Genomic DNA, 18,316 nt, shown 5'->3' with positions numbered 1-18,316 from the left:
CTTAACAGTGGACATGTTTTTCCCACCAGCATGATTTTTTTCCCCCAACACAGTCTGATAGGGTAACAGATGAGATCCTGATCTTGTCTAATATACCCCCCAGGTATGTCAAAATATTTCATTTACCAAGATACTTTATATCTAGGCAGTTTTTAAACTATCTTTTTATTTTAAGAAAAAAATATAAGCTGAGGATGTGGCTTCATGGTAGAACACTTTGTTTTTTTAGTCATGGGGCTTGAACTCTGGGCCTGGGGACTGTCCCTCAGCTCTTCAGCTTACGGCTAGCACTCTACCACTTGAGCCACAGCACCACTTTCAGTTTTTCTGGTGGTTTACTGGAGATAAGCATCTTATGGACTTTCCCTGCCCGGGCTGGCTTTGAACCACGATCCTCAAATCTGAGCCTTCTGAGTAGCTAGGATTTACAGGCGTGAGCCACTGACGCCCTGCTTAGAACATCTTTTTAGCAAGTGTGATGTCCTGGATTGGTGTTAATACAGCACAGTTAACCTTTTTTCTTAGAATTTTGAACTAGCTGGCTAAAATAAAAAACTACTGGTAGCAAACATTGACCAAGGAGATTGAGAGACTTAATATGTAATCTTAATACCTCCCAATAATATTTGAGATACATGCTGAATTTTACATATTACAGATGAAGCCCAGAAAAGTTAACTCTGGTTCAGGACTATTCAGTGAGTTAACAGCAGTCTCAGGGTTTGATTGAGATTTTTTTTTCCTCCAAAGCCTGATTTGCCTTTTTCTGAGTTCAATTGTGAGGTTTTAGCTGTGGATTTTCAGGCCTTGCATATACTCTCTTACCACTGCTTCTCTCCTATAGAGCCTCATTGGGGACATTGACAATGCCATGAGGACCTTTCTCAACTATTACACTGTTTGGAAGCAGTTTGGAGGGCTTCCAGAATTCTACAACATTCCTCAGGGATACACAGTGGAGAAGCGAGAGGGCTACCCACTTCGGCCAGGTGAGCAGTGTCTCTGATTATGGCCAGCCCACAGGCTTTGTTGCCTCACACCATAATTCTGCCCAGATGTGTGCTATTTCCCCCCCATCTTCTCTAGTGGCTCTTTGTGGTTTTTCTACTAGGAATTATATACTCCCATATTTTCAGGTTTGGAAACTGAGACCTAGTGAGTTGAAATGGCTTGTACAAGTTTTGTAAAGTGTAGGAACTGGGACTGGAACCCAGATCTGCTAACTTAAGTTCTCTATTCTTTAAAATTCAGAAGTGAGTGAGAAATCAAAACAAACAGGTTGCTTCTTTTGGAACTCTGCCACTAGGATGAACTGTTTGTTCAGCAGTGCAAGCAGGTACATTCTGGTACATTCTGCTTCTATAGTAAAACATTAGGGTAGACCTTAGGTACTTTCTAATTTCATTCCACTGTCCCTTTGTAGCTCAGAATCAAGTTAAGATTACATACTTGACATTGCCCTATATTTCTTGCCAGCTGTGATGTTCCCTGATTCACTGTGGGAAAATTAAAAACCATAAGGAAGAAAAGGAAGAGGGACAGAGGCTACAACTCTACCTCATGTAGCTATGTTACCTTTGTCTTAACCACTTACCACCTGAATTGCCTTTGAGCCATGGGACTAGCTTTCTACTTTTTCTACCCATTCTATCTCCTAACTCTTGGATTGACTCCTCTGGAGTTGGCTAGATGATGTACAGGAAAGTGAAGCACAAGTTAGTGTACTAGGCTAACTTGTGAGGAAGAAGCAAGACTGGCCACAACACAGTCACCTCTGGAAGCAGAAGGGCATCTTCTATAAGAGCATTATCTGGGCTGGGAAGGTAGCTCAGTGGTAGAGTGCTTGCCTCACATGTATGAGGCTCTGGGTTCGATTCCTTACCACCCCATAAACAGAAAAAGCCAGAAGTGGCACTGTGGCTCAAGTGGTAGAGTTCTGCCTTGAGCTGAAGAGCTGAGGGACAGTGCCCAGGCCCAGGATTCAAGCCCCACAACCGACAAAAAAACAAAACAAAAAAAACCCAGAAGTGTCGCTGTGGCTCAAGGGGTAGAATGCTAGCTTCGACCTGAAGAGCTGAGGGACAGTGCCCAGGTGCAGAATTCAAGCCCCATGACCGACCAAAAAAAAATTAAAAGAGCACTATCTTTTCTGTCTGTGTTCATCTGCCAGTGAGCTGCCCCAGACTGTATTTTAGAAAATGAGCAATTGGACTAGTACTTGTCTAGAGTACTAGTACAAGTACTAGTACTTGTCTACTAGCTGTAGCTCAGTGGAAGAATGTGCCTAGCCTACAAAAAGTTCTGGGTTCAGTACTCAACACTGCAGAATGGATGAATGAGTAAATTAAATAAGAGCTAGAGTTTGCAGTAGTAGATGAAGAAAGAGGTGCTAATTTAGGCCCAGGAGAGCAGCAAAGGAAAAGATTGGAGAGATGCTGGCAAAGGGATGGGAGAGCAGATCTTTCCTCTGAGAAAAATTGGATTATAAAGTAGGAAAGCATATTGAGCTATAGCTTCTGCCCTCTTAGGTCATGCTCAGTGGACAGTAAAACCTTTTTTTTTTTCATAACACTCCTTAGATATTTGAAAGTAATAGATGTGCTTCTTATTTGTTTAATTTCCCAGAATAAATACTCTCATCTGGACTTACTCCTGTTAGCTAATATCTGTGTTAAAAGACAAGACTCGAGCCGGGCGCCTGTCACTCCTGTAATCTTAGCTACTCAGGAGGCTGAGATCTGAGGATCCAGTTGGAAGCCAGCCCAGGCAGGAAAGTCTGAGAGATTGTTATCTCCAATAAACCACTAGAAAACCAGAAGTGACGCTGTGGCACAAGCGGTAGAGCTCAGGGACAGCGCCCAAGCCCAGAGTTCAAGCCCCATGACCAACCAAAAAAAAAAAAGATAAGACTCCTTTCTGAGTATCACACACTATCTGTGGCCCAGCACAGCTGGAGCTAGACTCTCACATTTTCTGTGCACTGTGACCCAATGAAACTGGGTGCTTGAAAATTTCATCCTTTTTGTCCATCTCATTGCAAATAGGGCTTTAAAATGACAGGCTCCTAAATGCCCACTCTAATAAATATGAAGTATTTATGTTGGTTTTGATTAGCATTTCCTTTATGATTAATAAAGTTAATGATTTTAGTATGTTTATTGTCTATATGCATATTTTCTTTGGAAGATTATCTGAAAGATCATTTGAGTTTGGTTGTCTAATTATTATTGAAGAATAACTGTTTTTTACATATTCTAGATGTGAATTCTTTATCAGATTATGAAATATAAGCATGTTCTTGTATTCTGTTTTTTTTGTTTTCTTCTGGTTTTTTGTTTTAATGTTTCCTCTAAGTAAAAAGTTTGTAATTAAAAAAAAAAAGACAGGCTCCAATTTTTAAGATTAAATTAGGCTGTTAATGACAGGAAACAATAGTAGCTTAATAAAGATGGGCATTTCTTTCTCATATTCTGAGCATATGGAGCTCCCTACAGAGCTACTGGGAATAGTTGTCAGGCTAGGCAACCAGATACTGTTAATAAGGAGGAAGATAGAACAGACAGTGGGAAACAGACTGCAGCCTCTGCCACCTTCTCTGTCCTAGAGCCTGGCTGCCTGTCTGTCCCCAGAGGTACAAGTCCATGGTTAGCCTTAAACTAGTCTCCTGTGCACATCAGGCCTGGGGCATATTGGTTCTGAGAACAGCATTGGGTGAGATAATCCCCTAGTTCCTCCTTTTTTTTTTTTTTTTTATTGTAAAGATACTATACAGAGGGTTACAGTTACATGAGTGAGGTAATGAGTACACTTCCTCTTGCTAGTTCCTCCTTTTTGGGATCCTGTGAACCTGGTCTAGAGGAAAGGAGTCCCTCAGGTAATCTGAGAGGGCCACAGGCACTGCCTGCTCGACCACTGTGTGAGGAGGGTCTGCTTGGCCTTTACAGAGCTCATTGAGAGTGCAATGTACCTCTACCGTGCCACGGGAGATCCCACCCTGTTAGAACTTGGAAGAGATGCTGTGGAATCCATTGAGAAAATCAGCAAGGTAGAATGCGGATTTGCCACAGTAAGTATTTTGGGGGCCCAAGAATGGGGAAGAGTCTCCCCCTGCTTCTGGGAAACCTCTTCAAGGGTGGGGCTTTAGAGCACTGGAACATTAGTATTAGAGAAGACCTTAGAGATGGGTGTAAACTAATGAATAGGGAAGCTGAGCGCCTGGTTGAAGGGTACACATCTAAGGATTAATTTCCAAGGGCATCTCCCTTATTGGCTTTTTTTTTTTTTTTTCTGCATTGGAGATCCTTATATGTCAGAATGGGCTGTTTTGCAAAGTAGGTTTTGTAGAAAGTTTTGTGAGAGGGCTTAGAAAGTGGAGTTTGAAAAAGAATATCCAGCATTGCACAGCCCCATATTCAAATCTGGGGCTCCTTAACAAAATCTCATTTATCTCACAGATATTTTCTTGTTGGTTTCTTTTTTTTTTGGTGGGGGGGTGGTCCAGTCGTGGGGCCTGAGCTCTGGGACTGGGCGCTGTCCCTCAGCTCTTCAGCTCAAGGCTAGTGCTCTACCACTTGAGCCACAGAGCCACTTCCAGCTTTTTTCTTTTTGCTTATGTGGAGCTGAGGAATCAAACCCAGGGCCTCATGCATGAAAGGCAAGCTCTCTACCACTGAGCCACCTTCCCAGCCCCACAAATATTTTCTTTTTTTTTTTTTTTTTTTTGGTCGGTCGTGGGGCTTGAACTCTGGGCCTGGGCGCTGTCCCTCAGCTCTTCAGCTCAAGGCAAGCGCTCTACCACTTGAGCTACAGCGCCACTTCCGGTTTTCTGGTGATTTATTGGAGATAGGAGTCTCACGGTCTCTCCTGCCCGGGCTGGCTTTGAACCGCGATCCTCAGATCTCAGCCTCCTGAGTAGCTAGGATTACAGGCTTGAGCCACCAGCGCCCGGCTCACAGATATTTTCTTTAAAGCTCTCTTAGTACCAAGCATGTGCTAGGCCCAAAGGTAATAGTGATGCAGGAAGATCAAGCCCTGTTGTTAGAGAATTTATGTTTTATTAAAAACAACAAAAAAAGTATGCTGATGTGGTAGTATTCACCTGTAATCCCAGCACTTGAGTGGCTGAGGCAGGAGGACTGTGAGTTCAAGACCAGCTAAGCTATATGGTAAGATTCTGTCTTGAAATAACAACAACCCTCCTCCCCCAAAACAAATACACATACACAATGAAAATGTGTCTGCAAGAAAGAAGGCAGATGTGGCTGGACTAAAGTAGAGTGATCACTGAGATAGAAAGGCACAGAGGGAGTCGGGGGCAGAGGACCTCGTAGGCCATGGGAAAGAGAGGATTTATGTCAGCTTGGAATGAGAAGCCTTTTTTTTTTTTTTTGGGTCCGGTCGTGGGTCCTGAGCTCTGGGCCTGGGCACTGTCCCTCAGCTCTTCAGCTCAAGGCTAGCGCTCTACCACTTGAGCCACAGTGCCACTTCCGGCTCTTTTCTTTTTGCTTATGTGGTGCTGAGGAATCGAACCCAGGGCCTCAGACATGCAAGGCAAGTGCTCTACCACTGAGCCACCTTCCCAGCCCAAGAAGCCTTATAAGAATCTACAGGAGAGGGGCTGGGAAGGTGGCTCAGTGGTAGAGCACTTGCCTTGCATGTCTGAGGCCCTGGGTTCGATTCCTCAGCACCATATAAGCAAAAAGAAAAGAGCCGGAAGTGGCACTGTGGCTCAAGTGGTAGAGCGCTAGCCTTGAGCTGAAGAGCTGAGGGACAGTGCCCAAGCCCCACGACCGGACCCTATCTATCTATCTATCAATCACTGTGCCCTTGGGGACAGTGGGTTAAAGGTCAAGGGTGAGAGCAGCTCCTATCTTATAGAACCCAAGCAGACAAGATATACATAAACAACCACTATACACACATAAAAACAGATGAGTAAGGGGCTGAGAAAGTGGCTCAGTGGTAGAGCGCATGCCTAAGGCCCTGAGTTCGATTCCTCAGCACCATATAAGCAAAAAAAAAAAAAGAAAAAAAAAGCCGGAAGTGGCGCTGTGGCTCAAGTGGTAGAGTGCTAGCCTTGAGCTGAAGAGCTGAGGGACAGTGCCCAAGCCCCACGACCGGACCCAAAAAAAAAAAAAAAACAGATGTGTAAGAAAAAAAGTCTGGAAGAAAATACTCCCAACAGTTTGTTAGGTTAAAAAAATTCTTCTTTTGAAAAAATTTATAATGTAATTATATTTTATAAGCAAAATACAGATCCATGTTTTGAAAGAAAAGACCTATATGTGTAGGAAGGAAATAAAACAGTGCTATGTTTTGGCTCTTAATGTGTTATATCCTGGGAAAGACCAAAGTGCTCTGACATTGGAACCATCTTAGGAATGCTAGACTCGATGACAATGAAGCTTTTTGGAGGTCTTCCAAGAACTTGGTAGAAAAACTGTCCTGTCTTTATCAAACAAGGCAAAGAAAAGTCTTAGTGCATTCTAGTCCATTTTTAAGTCTCTTTTTTTTTTTCTTTTGGTGCTATGGGATTAGAACTCAGAGCCTTGAGCTTGCTAGACAGGTGCTAGACTGCTAAAACATGCTTCCAGATCTTTTTGGCACTGATTATTTTTAATGTAGGGTCTCACATTCTGTCCAAGCATGTACCTGGAGTGTGATCTTTCTCCTGTTTTTCTTTTCTCACCGTAGTTGAGATGATATGAAGCACCATGCCTAGCTTCTACCATTGACATGGAGTCCATGGCTTTTCTGTCCAGGTTGTCTTGAAACTATGATCCTCCTGATCTAAGCCTTTCATGTAGGTAGCTAAGATGATAGGCATGTGCTATGGTGCTCAGCTATGGGTTGAATAAGGTCTTTTTTTTTTTTTTGGTTGGTCGTGGGACTTGAACTCGGCTTGGGCGCTGTCCCTTCTCTCTTCAGTTCAAGGCGAGTGCTCTACCGCTTGAGCCACAGCACCACTTTGGGTTTTCTAGTGGTTTTATTGCAGATAAGAGTCTCACAGACTTTCCTGCCTGGGCAGGATTTTTCTATCAAAGCCAACTTTAAACCATAACTCTCTTGGTCTCAGCTACCTAAGTAACTAGAACTGTAAATGTAAGCCACTAGCAGCCAGCTAGAGGTTTACCAGTAGATATCATTGAGACTTAGAACCTAAAGTAAATGTAGCAAATTTTCTTATTCTATGCCTGTCAACTCTGTTGAAACAATCTAAATTAGACTTTTGGTTCATAAACAAAAACTTGCTGGCTACTTTGAGACCCAACAAAAGAGGATTAGCTCAGCAAATCATGATATATTTTGATGATGGAATATCATTTTGTTGTTAAAGGGAACGATTAGCTCTATGTTCATAGTCACAAAAAGGCAGGATACAAGAGTTTGGAGATCGTCCTGTGATGTAGGCAGGTCAGAGAGGACCCTTCTGGGAGGTAGAATTTGAATGGAGATGCACAGGAGATGAGAGAGCATTCCTGCGTGCAGCGTGCTCTGGCTGAAAGAATGGCATGCAAAGATCCTGAGGTGGGGGTGAACTGCTAGCTCAGGAACAGAAAGGCCATGTGGCCAGAGCTGCAAGCAAAGGCAGAGCCCAGATCATGAAGGACCTGGTAGCCATGGTAAAGACTTAATTTTTAGCCTATGAAGTGGTGTCAGAAGATGCTATGAAAAGAAGAGTGACAGGTAAGACTCATGGTCTAAGTATAATGTAGGGTAAGCATGGAAAATCTAGGGTAGAGATGGTGGTATCTTGGAAGAGTTATTCCCCCCTGCAAGGGCCTTGGCTGCCTAGTGGCAAAGCAGCTCATGAAGAGGGTGGGGTCTCAATACCAAACTGTGCTGTTCTTCTAACTTGCTTCCTTCTCTCTTGTGGCAGATCAAAGACCTCCGAGACCATAAGCTTGACAACCGCATGGAGTCCTTCTTCTTGGCTGAGACTGTGAAATACCTCTACCTGCTATTTGACCCAACCAACTTCATCCACAACAACGGCTCCACCTTTGATGCAGTGATGACCCCCTATGGGGAATGCATCCTGGGGGCCGGGGGCTATATCTTCAACACCGAAGCTCACCCCATCGACCCTGCCGCCTTGCACTGTTGCCGCAGGCTGAAGGAGGAGCAGTGGGAAGTGGAAGACTTGATGAGAGAATTCTATTCTCTCAATCGAAAAAGGTCAAGATTTCAGAAAAAGACCAAGAGTTCAGGGTCCTGGGAACCTCCAGCAGGGTCGGGCACATTCTCCTCACCGGAAGCTCATGGCGAGACAAGTGAGAAGCAGCCTGCCAAGGAGAAAATCCCACTTCTCAGCTGCCCCAGCCAGCCCTTTACCTCTAAACTGGCATTGCTGGGACAAGTTTTCCTAGATTCTTCATAACCACTGGATGATTTTTTTTTTTTTACTTTTTTGAGACTAAACTATAGTAATAAATGTGCTTTTGGCTATCACATTTCATATATTGGACTATTTTCATGAGATTCAATTCATGGTGCTGAGTGCTGGTAGCTTACACCTGTAATCCTGGCTACTCAAGAGGCTGAGATCTGAGGATCACAGTTTGAAGCCAGCCTGAGCAGAAAACTCCATGAGACTCTTATCTCTAACCAGCTGGGCTGGTGGTCTTTGAGACAAGACTCCACTAGCAGTCCAGTGGCTCTCCAGTAAAGACTCCCAATTCCACCTCTTAAGTGGTAGCTCTCCGTTTCTCATGACTGAGTTCCCTTGCAACATTTGGGGGAAAAAAGCAGGAAGGGAAGGTGTGACTCAAGTCCTAGAGTGCCAGCTTTGAGCTAAAAAGCCAAGAGTATGAAGCTGAGTTCAAACCCCAATACTGGCACACAAACACACAAACATAGATTGAAACAAAATGAAAAGGTTCATGACTAATAGTAGTTAGAGAAAAGTTAAACCCCAAGTTAGCTGATAGCTAACTCTCCCTTTTCTGATATGTCTGGGGAGGATGTGATTACCCAAAGTGTGTCTTTGTTCTTGCTCCAACCTGTGCTTTTTTTTTTTTTGCATTTCATATCATTTATTCCTGATAATATTCATAATACTCAGATTTGCTTTTTTATTTTTTTTCAATTGTGAAAATACCGTACAGAGGGTTACAATTACATGAGCAAGGTAATGAGTACATTTCTTTTTTTTTTTTTGGTCCAATTGTGGGGCCTGAACTTTGGGCCTGGGCGCTGTCCCTCAGCTCTTCAGCTCAAGGCTAGCACTCTACCGCTTGAGCCACAGCGCCACTTCCGGTTTTTTTCTTTTTTGCATATATGGAGCTGAGGAATCAAACCCAGGGCCTCATGCATGCAAGGCAAGCACTCTACCACTGAACCACCTTCCCAGCCCATGAGTACATTTCTTATCAAGCATTGTTGCCTCCTCCTTTGTTTTCCCTTCCCATCCCTTCCCATCCCCGCCCCCAACCTGTGCTTTTGCCCTATAACTGTCCCCTTCACCCATCTGTCATTCCAGGCAGTAGATACTATTAAGCATCTTTAGGAGCCAGCCATAACCCCCAAGGGACAGTGGTGAACAAGTTTTTAGTCTTGTAGAAACTAAATTCTAGCAGAGAGAAGTAAACTGGTTTGTATATCAAATTACACTAGCAGAAGGTGCATGAAAAAATAGGATGTTCTGTTAGCAATGAGTAGATAAATGTTTTAGTTAGAGTTGTCTGAGAAGGCCTGGAGGAGGGGAGGTTTTTTTTTTTTTCTGTAAACTTAGTTATGTAGAATTTTAAATAAAAATGGAACAGGATAGTAATCCTTCATGTACTTATCCATTTATCACCTATCTTCTAAAGACCCAGATTTGCTGGGCACTGATGGCTCATACCTATAATCCTAGCTTCTCAGGAGGCTGAGATCAGGATTGAGCTTTGAACCCAGTCAGGACAGGAAAGTCCATGAGATTCATCTTCAGTTAACCACTAAAAGCCAGAAGTGGACCTGTGGCTCAAGTGGTAGAGTGCCAACCTTGAGCAAAAAAAGCTAAGGGATAACACCCAGGCTCTGAATTGAAGCCCCAGGATCAATGCGCACACACACACGCACGCACGCACGCACGCACGCACGCAAAAAAATCAGCTTCAAAGATAGACTCACTAGCCTATTTTATTTCATTTATAATTACTAGAGAATAGAATCCCAAACATCATGTTATTTCCTCCATGACAGTATTTCCAGGGGTAATGTTCATCTGTAAACCCAGCACTGAGAAACTAAAGCAGGAGAATTTTGAATTTAAGTCCAGTTTGGGCTGTATAGTGAGATATTAAACAAAAAACTTCAGAATGAATCCTCAAAGCACACCTACAAAAGTCAATATACAGTTAATGTTCAACATTCCTTTTTGTTAATTGATAATCTGTGTTGTTTGAATCAGGATTCAAGTAAGACACATGAATTAGTGTGCTGCAGTACCTACTGATCTCAGGTGTACTCTTTGTCCCTTCTTCCCTCCCTATCTCCTATGTTCACTGCAATATTTTGAAGAAACTGAGCCATATAGATTTGGCTAATTGTATTCCTGTGTTTAGCATGTGACACTGTATTTCTATTGCAAATTGATGTGAAGATCTAGGGTAATCAGATTTGAAATTTTGTTTTTATTTTTTAGGAATTGTTAGGTTAATCTGGGTGCTGTTGGCTCACACCTGTAATCCTAGCTACTCAGGAGGCTGAGATCTGAGGACCATGGTATGAAGGTAGCCTGGGCAGAAAAGTCTATGAGACTCCTATCTCCAGTTAACCACCAGAAAACTGGAAGTGGCACTGTGGCTCCAAGTTATTAGAGCCTTAGCCTTGAGCAAAAGAGCTCGGGGACAGTGCTCAGGCCCTGAGTTCAAGCCTCATGAACAACAACAACAACAACAAATCGTTCATAAATAGTGTTAGGGACATCAGTCATAAGGTATGTGTCTACTGATGTCTCTATTACCCATAGCCATGTGTTGATCATTGCCATATCCATTATTTCAATAGGGTTCCAAAGGAGTGATGCTCTAATTTGACTAGACTGTCAGCTATGTATCTTGTAATAGAATTCAGGAACGCCAGGGTGAATACTTGATTCTTTGTCTCTGTATCCCAGCTTCCAAAAATAGCGAGTAGATTCCTTAGCATCTTCCAAAGGTGACATTAAAGGGGTGAGGGTGAGGGGCATACTTGGGTTTGGGCCTTGTACTTGCTAGGCAAGAGTTGTTTTTTTTTTGTTTTTTGTTTCTGTTTTTAGGTCCGGTCGTGGGGCCTGAACTCTGGGCCTGGGCGCTGTCCCTCAGCTCTTCAGCTCAAAGCTTGCACTCTACCACTTGAGCCACAGCACCACTTCCAGCTTTTTTTTTTCTGCTTATGTGGTGCTGAGGAATTGAACCCAGGGCCTCATGCATGCAAAGCAAGTGCTCTACCACTGAGCCACCTTCCCAGCCCTAGGTAAGAGTTTTTAACCATTAGAGTCACACCTTAGTCCCCAGCTCGTTTCTTTCTGTTGGTGGTGGTGGTTTTTTTCTTGTGTTTTTTGTTTGTTTGTTTGAGCAGGGAGGAAGGGAGGCAAGATTAGGGGTTTGGGAGATGATCTCTCCAGCCTCCTGCCTTAGCCTCCTGAGTGCTGGGATTATAGTAGTATACTACCACACCTGACCCATTTATTTGTTTTAATTATTTACAGACCTTTAGGTTTAAACGCATTCATCAGTCATCACTCACTAACTCTCAGTTCACTTATTGTGATTTCATTGTATCGCAGGTTGTTGTTGTTTTAATCTAATTCTGTATCATGGAGTACTTGCTATATTGTGGCATTTTGTGGTATATATGTATTAATTGTGATTTTAATTATTTTTGCCTAAAAATTTAAAACAACATAAAATACAAAAATGTTCATTCAAACATATAAATAGAAATAAAGTATAGTATGTATTTCATCAGCAGATGAATACTGTACTATACACCATGGAAATGCAGTACACCATTACTACTTACACAAATTTGCCAATGTGAGATTATATAGGACACAGTATTGGTTCTACGTTGTTGGTTTTTTTCTTGGCAGTCGCGGGGCTTGAACTCTGGGCCTGGGCGCTGTCCCTCGGCTCTTCAGCTCAAGGCTAGCACTCTACCACTTGAGCCACAGCACCACTTCCAGGACACAGTATTGGCTAATGGAATGGAAGGCACTATCTTCTGTATTATGGGCGCTGATTGGCTCAGTGGCCCTATAGCACTGGTCTGTGTGCTCTCTGCACTGTGCCCACACATTCAGCGTTTCTCCTTGTCCACTTCATTTGGATGTCTAGTAGCTGTGCATAATGTTGTTCTTCACTGTTGTGTTTTGTGAAATTTTTGTAAAAGTCTTAATTTATTTTAAGCCTTATGATCCCACCCAAATGTTCTGCACCTTCTAAGGCTTCTGGCAATGAGCCCTAGCACCAGAGGAAGATGCTTACCCTCCCAGAAAAGGTGTTAAAGGAAGGCAAAAGCTCTGCAGCTGTAGGCTGCCTTTGTAGGATCGATGAATCTACTGTTTGCTACATAAAGAAAGACAAGAAGAATATTTAGGTCTATGTCAATGATGAGGTTTAACAAGACTGCAGTGAGCGTCACTTCCCACATAAGGCCATTGTGAGGATGGAGTCTGCATTGGCCTGTGGATAAATGACTGCCAGAAGAAGATCTCGCTGGATACCAACACTATCCAGATGAGGGCCAAGAAACTTGATGATAGTTTTGTGGAAAGCACAGATGTTCACAATGGTGGCGAGGATGATGAGGCAGGACTGTCAAGTGCTTCTTCCACCAGACCAGTATCCTTCAGTGCCAGCAGGGCTGCTTTGGCATCCCTAAGCTTCTCTTTACCAAAGTACAAAATCGTGCTTTTCTATCAATATATTGGTGTAAAGTGTGTGTGTGTGTGTGTGTGTGTGTGTGTGTGTGTGTGTGTGTGTGTGTGTGCTGAGGATTAAGCTGAAAGCCAGGGCACTCTCCCTTAGCTTTTTCACTCCAGGCTGGCACTCTACCACTTGAGCCACAACTCCATTTCTGGCTTTTTGGTAGTTAATTGGAGGTAAGAATCTCAAGGACTTTTCTACCTAGGCTGGCTTCAAACACAGATCTTTGCCTCCTGAGTAGCTAGGATTACAGATGTAAGCCATTGGCACCTGGCTCTTGACAGATTGATTCTAAAATTCAGATGGATGGAAATTCAAGGGACCCTAAAGAGCTAAGGCAATCATGAAAAAAGAACAGAATTGGAGGACTCACACTTACTATATGATACTGTAATCCAGACTGTGTGGCACTAATATAAGGATGAACATATAAACTAATGGAATAATTGTTTTTTCTTTGGGGAATATTAGGATTTGAACTCAGGGCCTTATAGCCTACTAGGCAGGCATTCATCACTTGAGCCACACCCCCAGCATTTAATTAATGGAATAAAATTGAGTTCATTAATAAACCCTTGTATAAAGCCAATTGAATTTTTATGATCCTAGGGTTGTGATAGGGTCTCTCTGGAGGCCAGAACCACAATCCTTCTATTTATACTTCCCACTGTATGACAGATGTTCCCTAACCCACCCAGCCTAAAAGTATGAACATTCTAATCTCTGTTCCCCTCCAAGTAACTAGGATTACAGATATACCCAGGAGTTTCTTTGTGGGAAAGGTTTATACACAAAGTTTATTTAATAGTGAGGACCAATAACAGACCACATATATAATGGTGGTCCCACAAAGTTATAGTGGAACTGAAAAATCCCCTTGTCTAGGTGGCATGGGGAGGTGCTGTAATGGGGCACACATTCCTCATATGTTTGTGGTGATGCTGGTGTAAACAAACCTAGTGCTGCCAGCTAAAAGTGTAGCACATGCAATTATACGTACCATGTAATATGTGAAATCATTATAAACAACCATGTCGCTAGTTTATGTGTTTACCATACTATATAATCAGTATTTTAGCTGGTACTCCTACTTAGAGAAGACACTATGCTGTGTTATGCTGAGACAGCCTCATGTATTTCATGTTTACTGTGTCTTCTGGTTGCATCAAGAGGCCACACTGGATGACCTATGTGTGGGTATACTCTGTGATATTTGCACAAGGACAAAATTACCACCATGCATCAATGACACATGCTTATAGTTACAAGATAATTCCAGATTTCTATTGTTTCTTAAATCCATTTAAGCAAGTAGTTTTTGTTTGGTTGGTTTTGTGTGTGTGTGTGTGTGTGTGTGTTGGTGTGTGTGTGTGTGTGTGTTGGTGTGTGTGTGTGTGTGTGTGTGTGTGTTTGCTGGTACTAGAGCTTAAACTCAGAGCCTTGCACTCTGTGTGTGTGTGTGTGTGTGTGTGTGTGTGTGTGTTTGCTAGTACTAGAGCTTAAACTCAGAGCCTTGCACTCTGTCTCATTTCTTTACTCAAGGCTGGTGCTTTACCACTTGAGTCACACCGTTACCTCTGGCTGTTTTCTGGTTAATTGGAACTAAGACTCTCATAGACTTTTCTGCCCAGGCTGGCTTTAAACTGTGATCCTCAGATGTCCGCCTCTTGATTAGCATTACAGGCATGAGCTATCAAAGCCTAGAGTGGTTTTTTTTTTTTAATGGAACAATATGACTTTATTGGGAACAGTGTTTGCCTGCTATGAATTGTTTAACCTTTAGGAACACATTACATTTTTTGGTTCAAGAAAGGTTGTGAGTCCATACATGTCCTACTGACCCTGGTGCTCTATTAACACTAGGACTACAGACACCAGCTGCACCAGCAACATTTGGGGAAATTTATTAGAGATGCCAATTTTCAGGCAAAGCCCAGAACTTATGAATCAGACATTCCATTCAAAGTCTGTTGTTTGTTCTTGTTTTTGTTTCTAAAAATTTGTTCGCCTAAATCTTTAAATGTGTAAGTATAAAAATGTTCATCCTATCTGCCTATTATCTTCTTAATTCTCAAGAATCTGAAATGATGTTCCCTTTTTAAATTTCTAATGTGACTTTTGGTTAGAATCTTTCTATTTCTTTTTGAGGTCTGTTCTAACATGATTGATTCTACCAGGATTACAGCATGGTAATCAGATTTCTTTTGTTCGTTTCTGTTGCTGTGGCTTGGACTTAGACAAGCAAGTTTTCACTCTTGCTTAGCCTTTTCGCTCAAAGCCGGTGCTCTACCACTCGAGCTGTGCTTCCACTTCCTCAGTCTGAGATTTCTTTTTTTTTTTGGGTCCGGTCGTGGGGCCTGAACTCTTGGCCTGGGCACTGTCCCTCAGCTCTTCAGCTCAAGCTAGCACTCTACCACTTGAGCCACAGCACCACTTCCTGCTTTTTTTCTTTTTTGCTTATGTGGTGCTGAGGAATCGAACCCAGGGCCTCAGGCATATAAGGCAAGCGCTCTACCACTGAGCCACCTTCCCAGCCCCTGAGATTTCTTTTTCTTACAGCTTTAAAAAAAACTTTCTAAGTAAAAATACCAAAGCACAACTTTTCAAAGGAAGACTTGATCAATGGGATTTCATCAAACTTAAAAGTTTCTGCATAGCAAAGGACATAGCCAACAAGGTAAAAAGAAATCCTACAAAATGAGAAATTTTTACCAGCTATACATCAGACAAGGGTCTAATATCCAGGATATACATAGACCTCAACTAGTTAAACCTTCAAAGAACCAGCAACCCAATTAATAAATGGGTTAATGACTTCAAGAGAGACTTCTCAGAAGAAGTAATAGCTAATAGACATATGAAGAAATGTTCAACATCTCTGGCCATAAAGGAAATGCAAATCAAAACAACCTGAGATTCCACCTCACTGAAGTCAGAGTGGCTATCATCCAGAAAACAAACAACAATGGATGTTGGTGAGGATGAGGTGAAAAGGAAACACTAATACACTGTTGGTAGGAATGTAAGCTTGTTAACCACTCTGGAAAAGCAGTATGGAATTTTTTCAAAAACTTAAACATAGAGCTATCCTATGACCCAGCAATGCCACTCCTGGGCATTTATCCAACAGATCACAAACCAGTTACTGTAAAGCCACCAACACAACCATGTTTATTGTAGCACTATTCACCACAATCAAGATATGGAATCAGCCCAGATGCCTCTCAGTGGACAAATAGATCAAGAAAATGTGGCATTTTACTCATCTGTTAGAATGATATTGTACTATATGTAAGGAAATGGAAAGACTTGGAAAAATTATATTAAGTGAAGTAAATCATACCCAGATCGACAAAGGTTGTATGGTTTCCCTCATTTGTGGTATCTAGAATTTAAGCCCATAACTGTGTAAGTAGGGGGGCGGAGGGAAGATGGGAAGGGATGGGAAGGGGAAACAAAGGAGGAGGCTACAATGCTTGCTTGATAAGAAATGTACTCATTATCTTGCCCATGTAATTGTAACCCCTCTGTACAGTATTTTCACAATAAAAAATAAATAACAATTAAAAAAGAACAATTAAAAAATAAAAAAAAACTGTGTAAATAAACATGTTGAGTGGTAAGTGGTATGCAAGTGGTCACAAATGAATTAATTGAAATATAGTCAACTCTAGGGACAACTCTAATAGTGTAATTCCTTAGACAGACAAAGCCAAGCCAGGCATTGGTAATAGCTCACTGTGTTGTCCAGGCTGACTTCAAACTCCCAATCCTCCTGACTCAGCCTCTTAGGCATTAGGATCACAGGCATGTACTACCACCACAGCCCAAATAAAAAGGTCTTTCACTCCCCTGCTGGGCACTGGTGGCTCATGCCTATAATCCTAGCTACTCAGGAGGCTGAGAGCTGAGGTTTATGGTTTGAAGTAAGCTCAAGCAAGAAAGTCTTTGAGATTCTTGTCTTCAGCTAACCACACACACACACACACACACATACACACACACACACACACACACACACAGGAAATAGAGTTGTGGCTCAGGTGGTAGAAAACTAGCCTTGAGCAAAAAAAGCTAAAAGACAGTACTCAGGCCCTGAGTTCAAGCCCCAGGACCAGCACAAAAAAAAGCATTTTTTTAAAAATGGAAAAGTGGTATTAATCATCCACTTACTCATCAAGCTGTACTCAGAAGGCTCTGGGTTGTTTACAAAAGTGATATCCATCAGCCAATGCTAATTTGTCATCAGTAAGGAGGTTTAAAAATCATTAGACAGATTCATAGAAATTTTAAAGCTTTTAAAAATTATTATAAAGGTGATATACAGAGGGGTTACCGTTATATAAGTCAAGTAATGAGAACATTTCTTTCTTTTTTTTTGTCAGTTGTGGGGCCTGAACTCTGGGCCTAGGCGCTGTCCCTCAGCTCTTCAGCTCAAGGCCAACACTTTACCACTTGAGCCACAGCATGACTTCCAGCTTTTTCTGCTTATGTGGTGCTGAGGAATCAAACCCAGGGCCTCATGCATGCAAGGTAATCATTCTTCCACTGAGCCACCTTCCCAGCCCATGAGTACATTTCTTGCTGGACAATGTCATCTCTTCCCTTGTTCTCTCCCAGTTTTTCCTTCCCATCTCCACCCACAAGTTGTACAGTTCATTTTCAGCATAGTATCCAGTGAGTACTACTGCTCCATTTGTTCACCCTTTGTTCTTCCATTTCTGTGTCCTCCCTTACCTTCCCCAAGACAGATAAATGAACAAATAAGACAAAGAGAAAACAAAAACAGCAACTAAGAAAACACTTTTTGTTTCCATTTCCTGGAGTTCATTTGCACAAATATTATTTTATATGATCAGATGCACATAGGCATTGTGCCTTTGTGTTCCCCGCCTAAGAATATCCTCCTTTGATCTCCTGTGTTTGAATCCCTAGCATTGTGTTGTTGTTGTTGTTTTATCAGCCGTTGGGCTTGAACTCTGGGTCTGGGCACTGTCCCCGAGATATTCAGCTCAAGGCTAGCACTCGACCACTTGAGCCATAGCTCTACTTCTGATTTTCTGGTGATTAATTGGAGATAAGAGTCTGGTCTGGGAAGGCGGGGGGGGGGGGGGGGGGGGGGGGGTTCGTCTGGAAAGTTGGCTCAGTGGTACAGTGCTTGCCTTGCATGCATGAGGCCCTCCCTGGGTTCAATTCCTCAGCACCACATAAGCAGAAAAAGCTGGAAGTGGCACTGTGGCTCAAGTGGTAAAACATTGGCCTTGAGCTGAAGACCTGAGAGACAGTGCCCAGGCCCAGAGTTCAAGCCCCATGACCGACCAAAAGAAAAAAGAGTCTCAGGGACTTTTCCTGCCTGGGCTGGCTTTGAACTCTGATCCTCAGATCTCAGCCTCTTGAGTAGCTAGGATTACAGGCGTGAGCCA

At 42.6% G+C, this 18,316-nt stretch overlaps 1 protein-coding gene across 1 annotated transcript in view; it reads left to right on the top strand.

The window, feature by feature from the left end:
- Positions 1-8,426, top strand: part of LOC122120278 (ER degradation-enhancing alpha-mannosidase-like protein 2) — a 30,127-nt gene extending 21,701 nt beyond the window's left edge. Inside the window, exons 9-11 of the mRNA XM_042694467.1 lie at positions 845-989; positions 3,945-4,066; positions 7,880-8,426. Coding sequence (XP_042550401.1) covers positions 845-989; positions 3,945-4,066; positions 7,880-8,380 — 768 coding nt within the window. The 3' untranslated portion in view covers positions 8,381-8,426. The remainder of the gene's footprint in view (positions 1-844; positions 990-3,944; positions 4,067-7,879) is intronic.
- The last annotated feature ends 9,890 nt before the right edge of the window (positions 8,427-18,316 follow it).

This window comes from Dipodomys spectabilis, unplaced genomic scaffold (genome assembly GCF_019054845.1).
Source record: "Dipodomys spectabilis isolate Male_0828 unplaced genomic scaffold, ASM1905484v1 ptg000175l, whole genome shotgun sequence".
Classification (NCBI taxonomy): Eukaryota; Metazoa; Chordata; class Mammalia; order Rodentia; family Heteromyidae; genus Dipodomys; species Dipodomys spectabilis.
The sequence above is the reverse complement of the archived record's forward strand: the minus strand, read 5'-3'. Positions and strand labels throughout refer to the sequence as shown.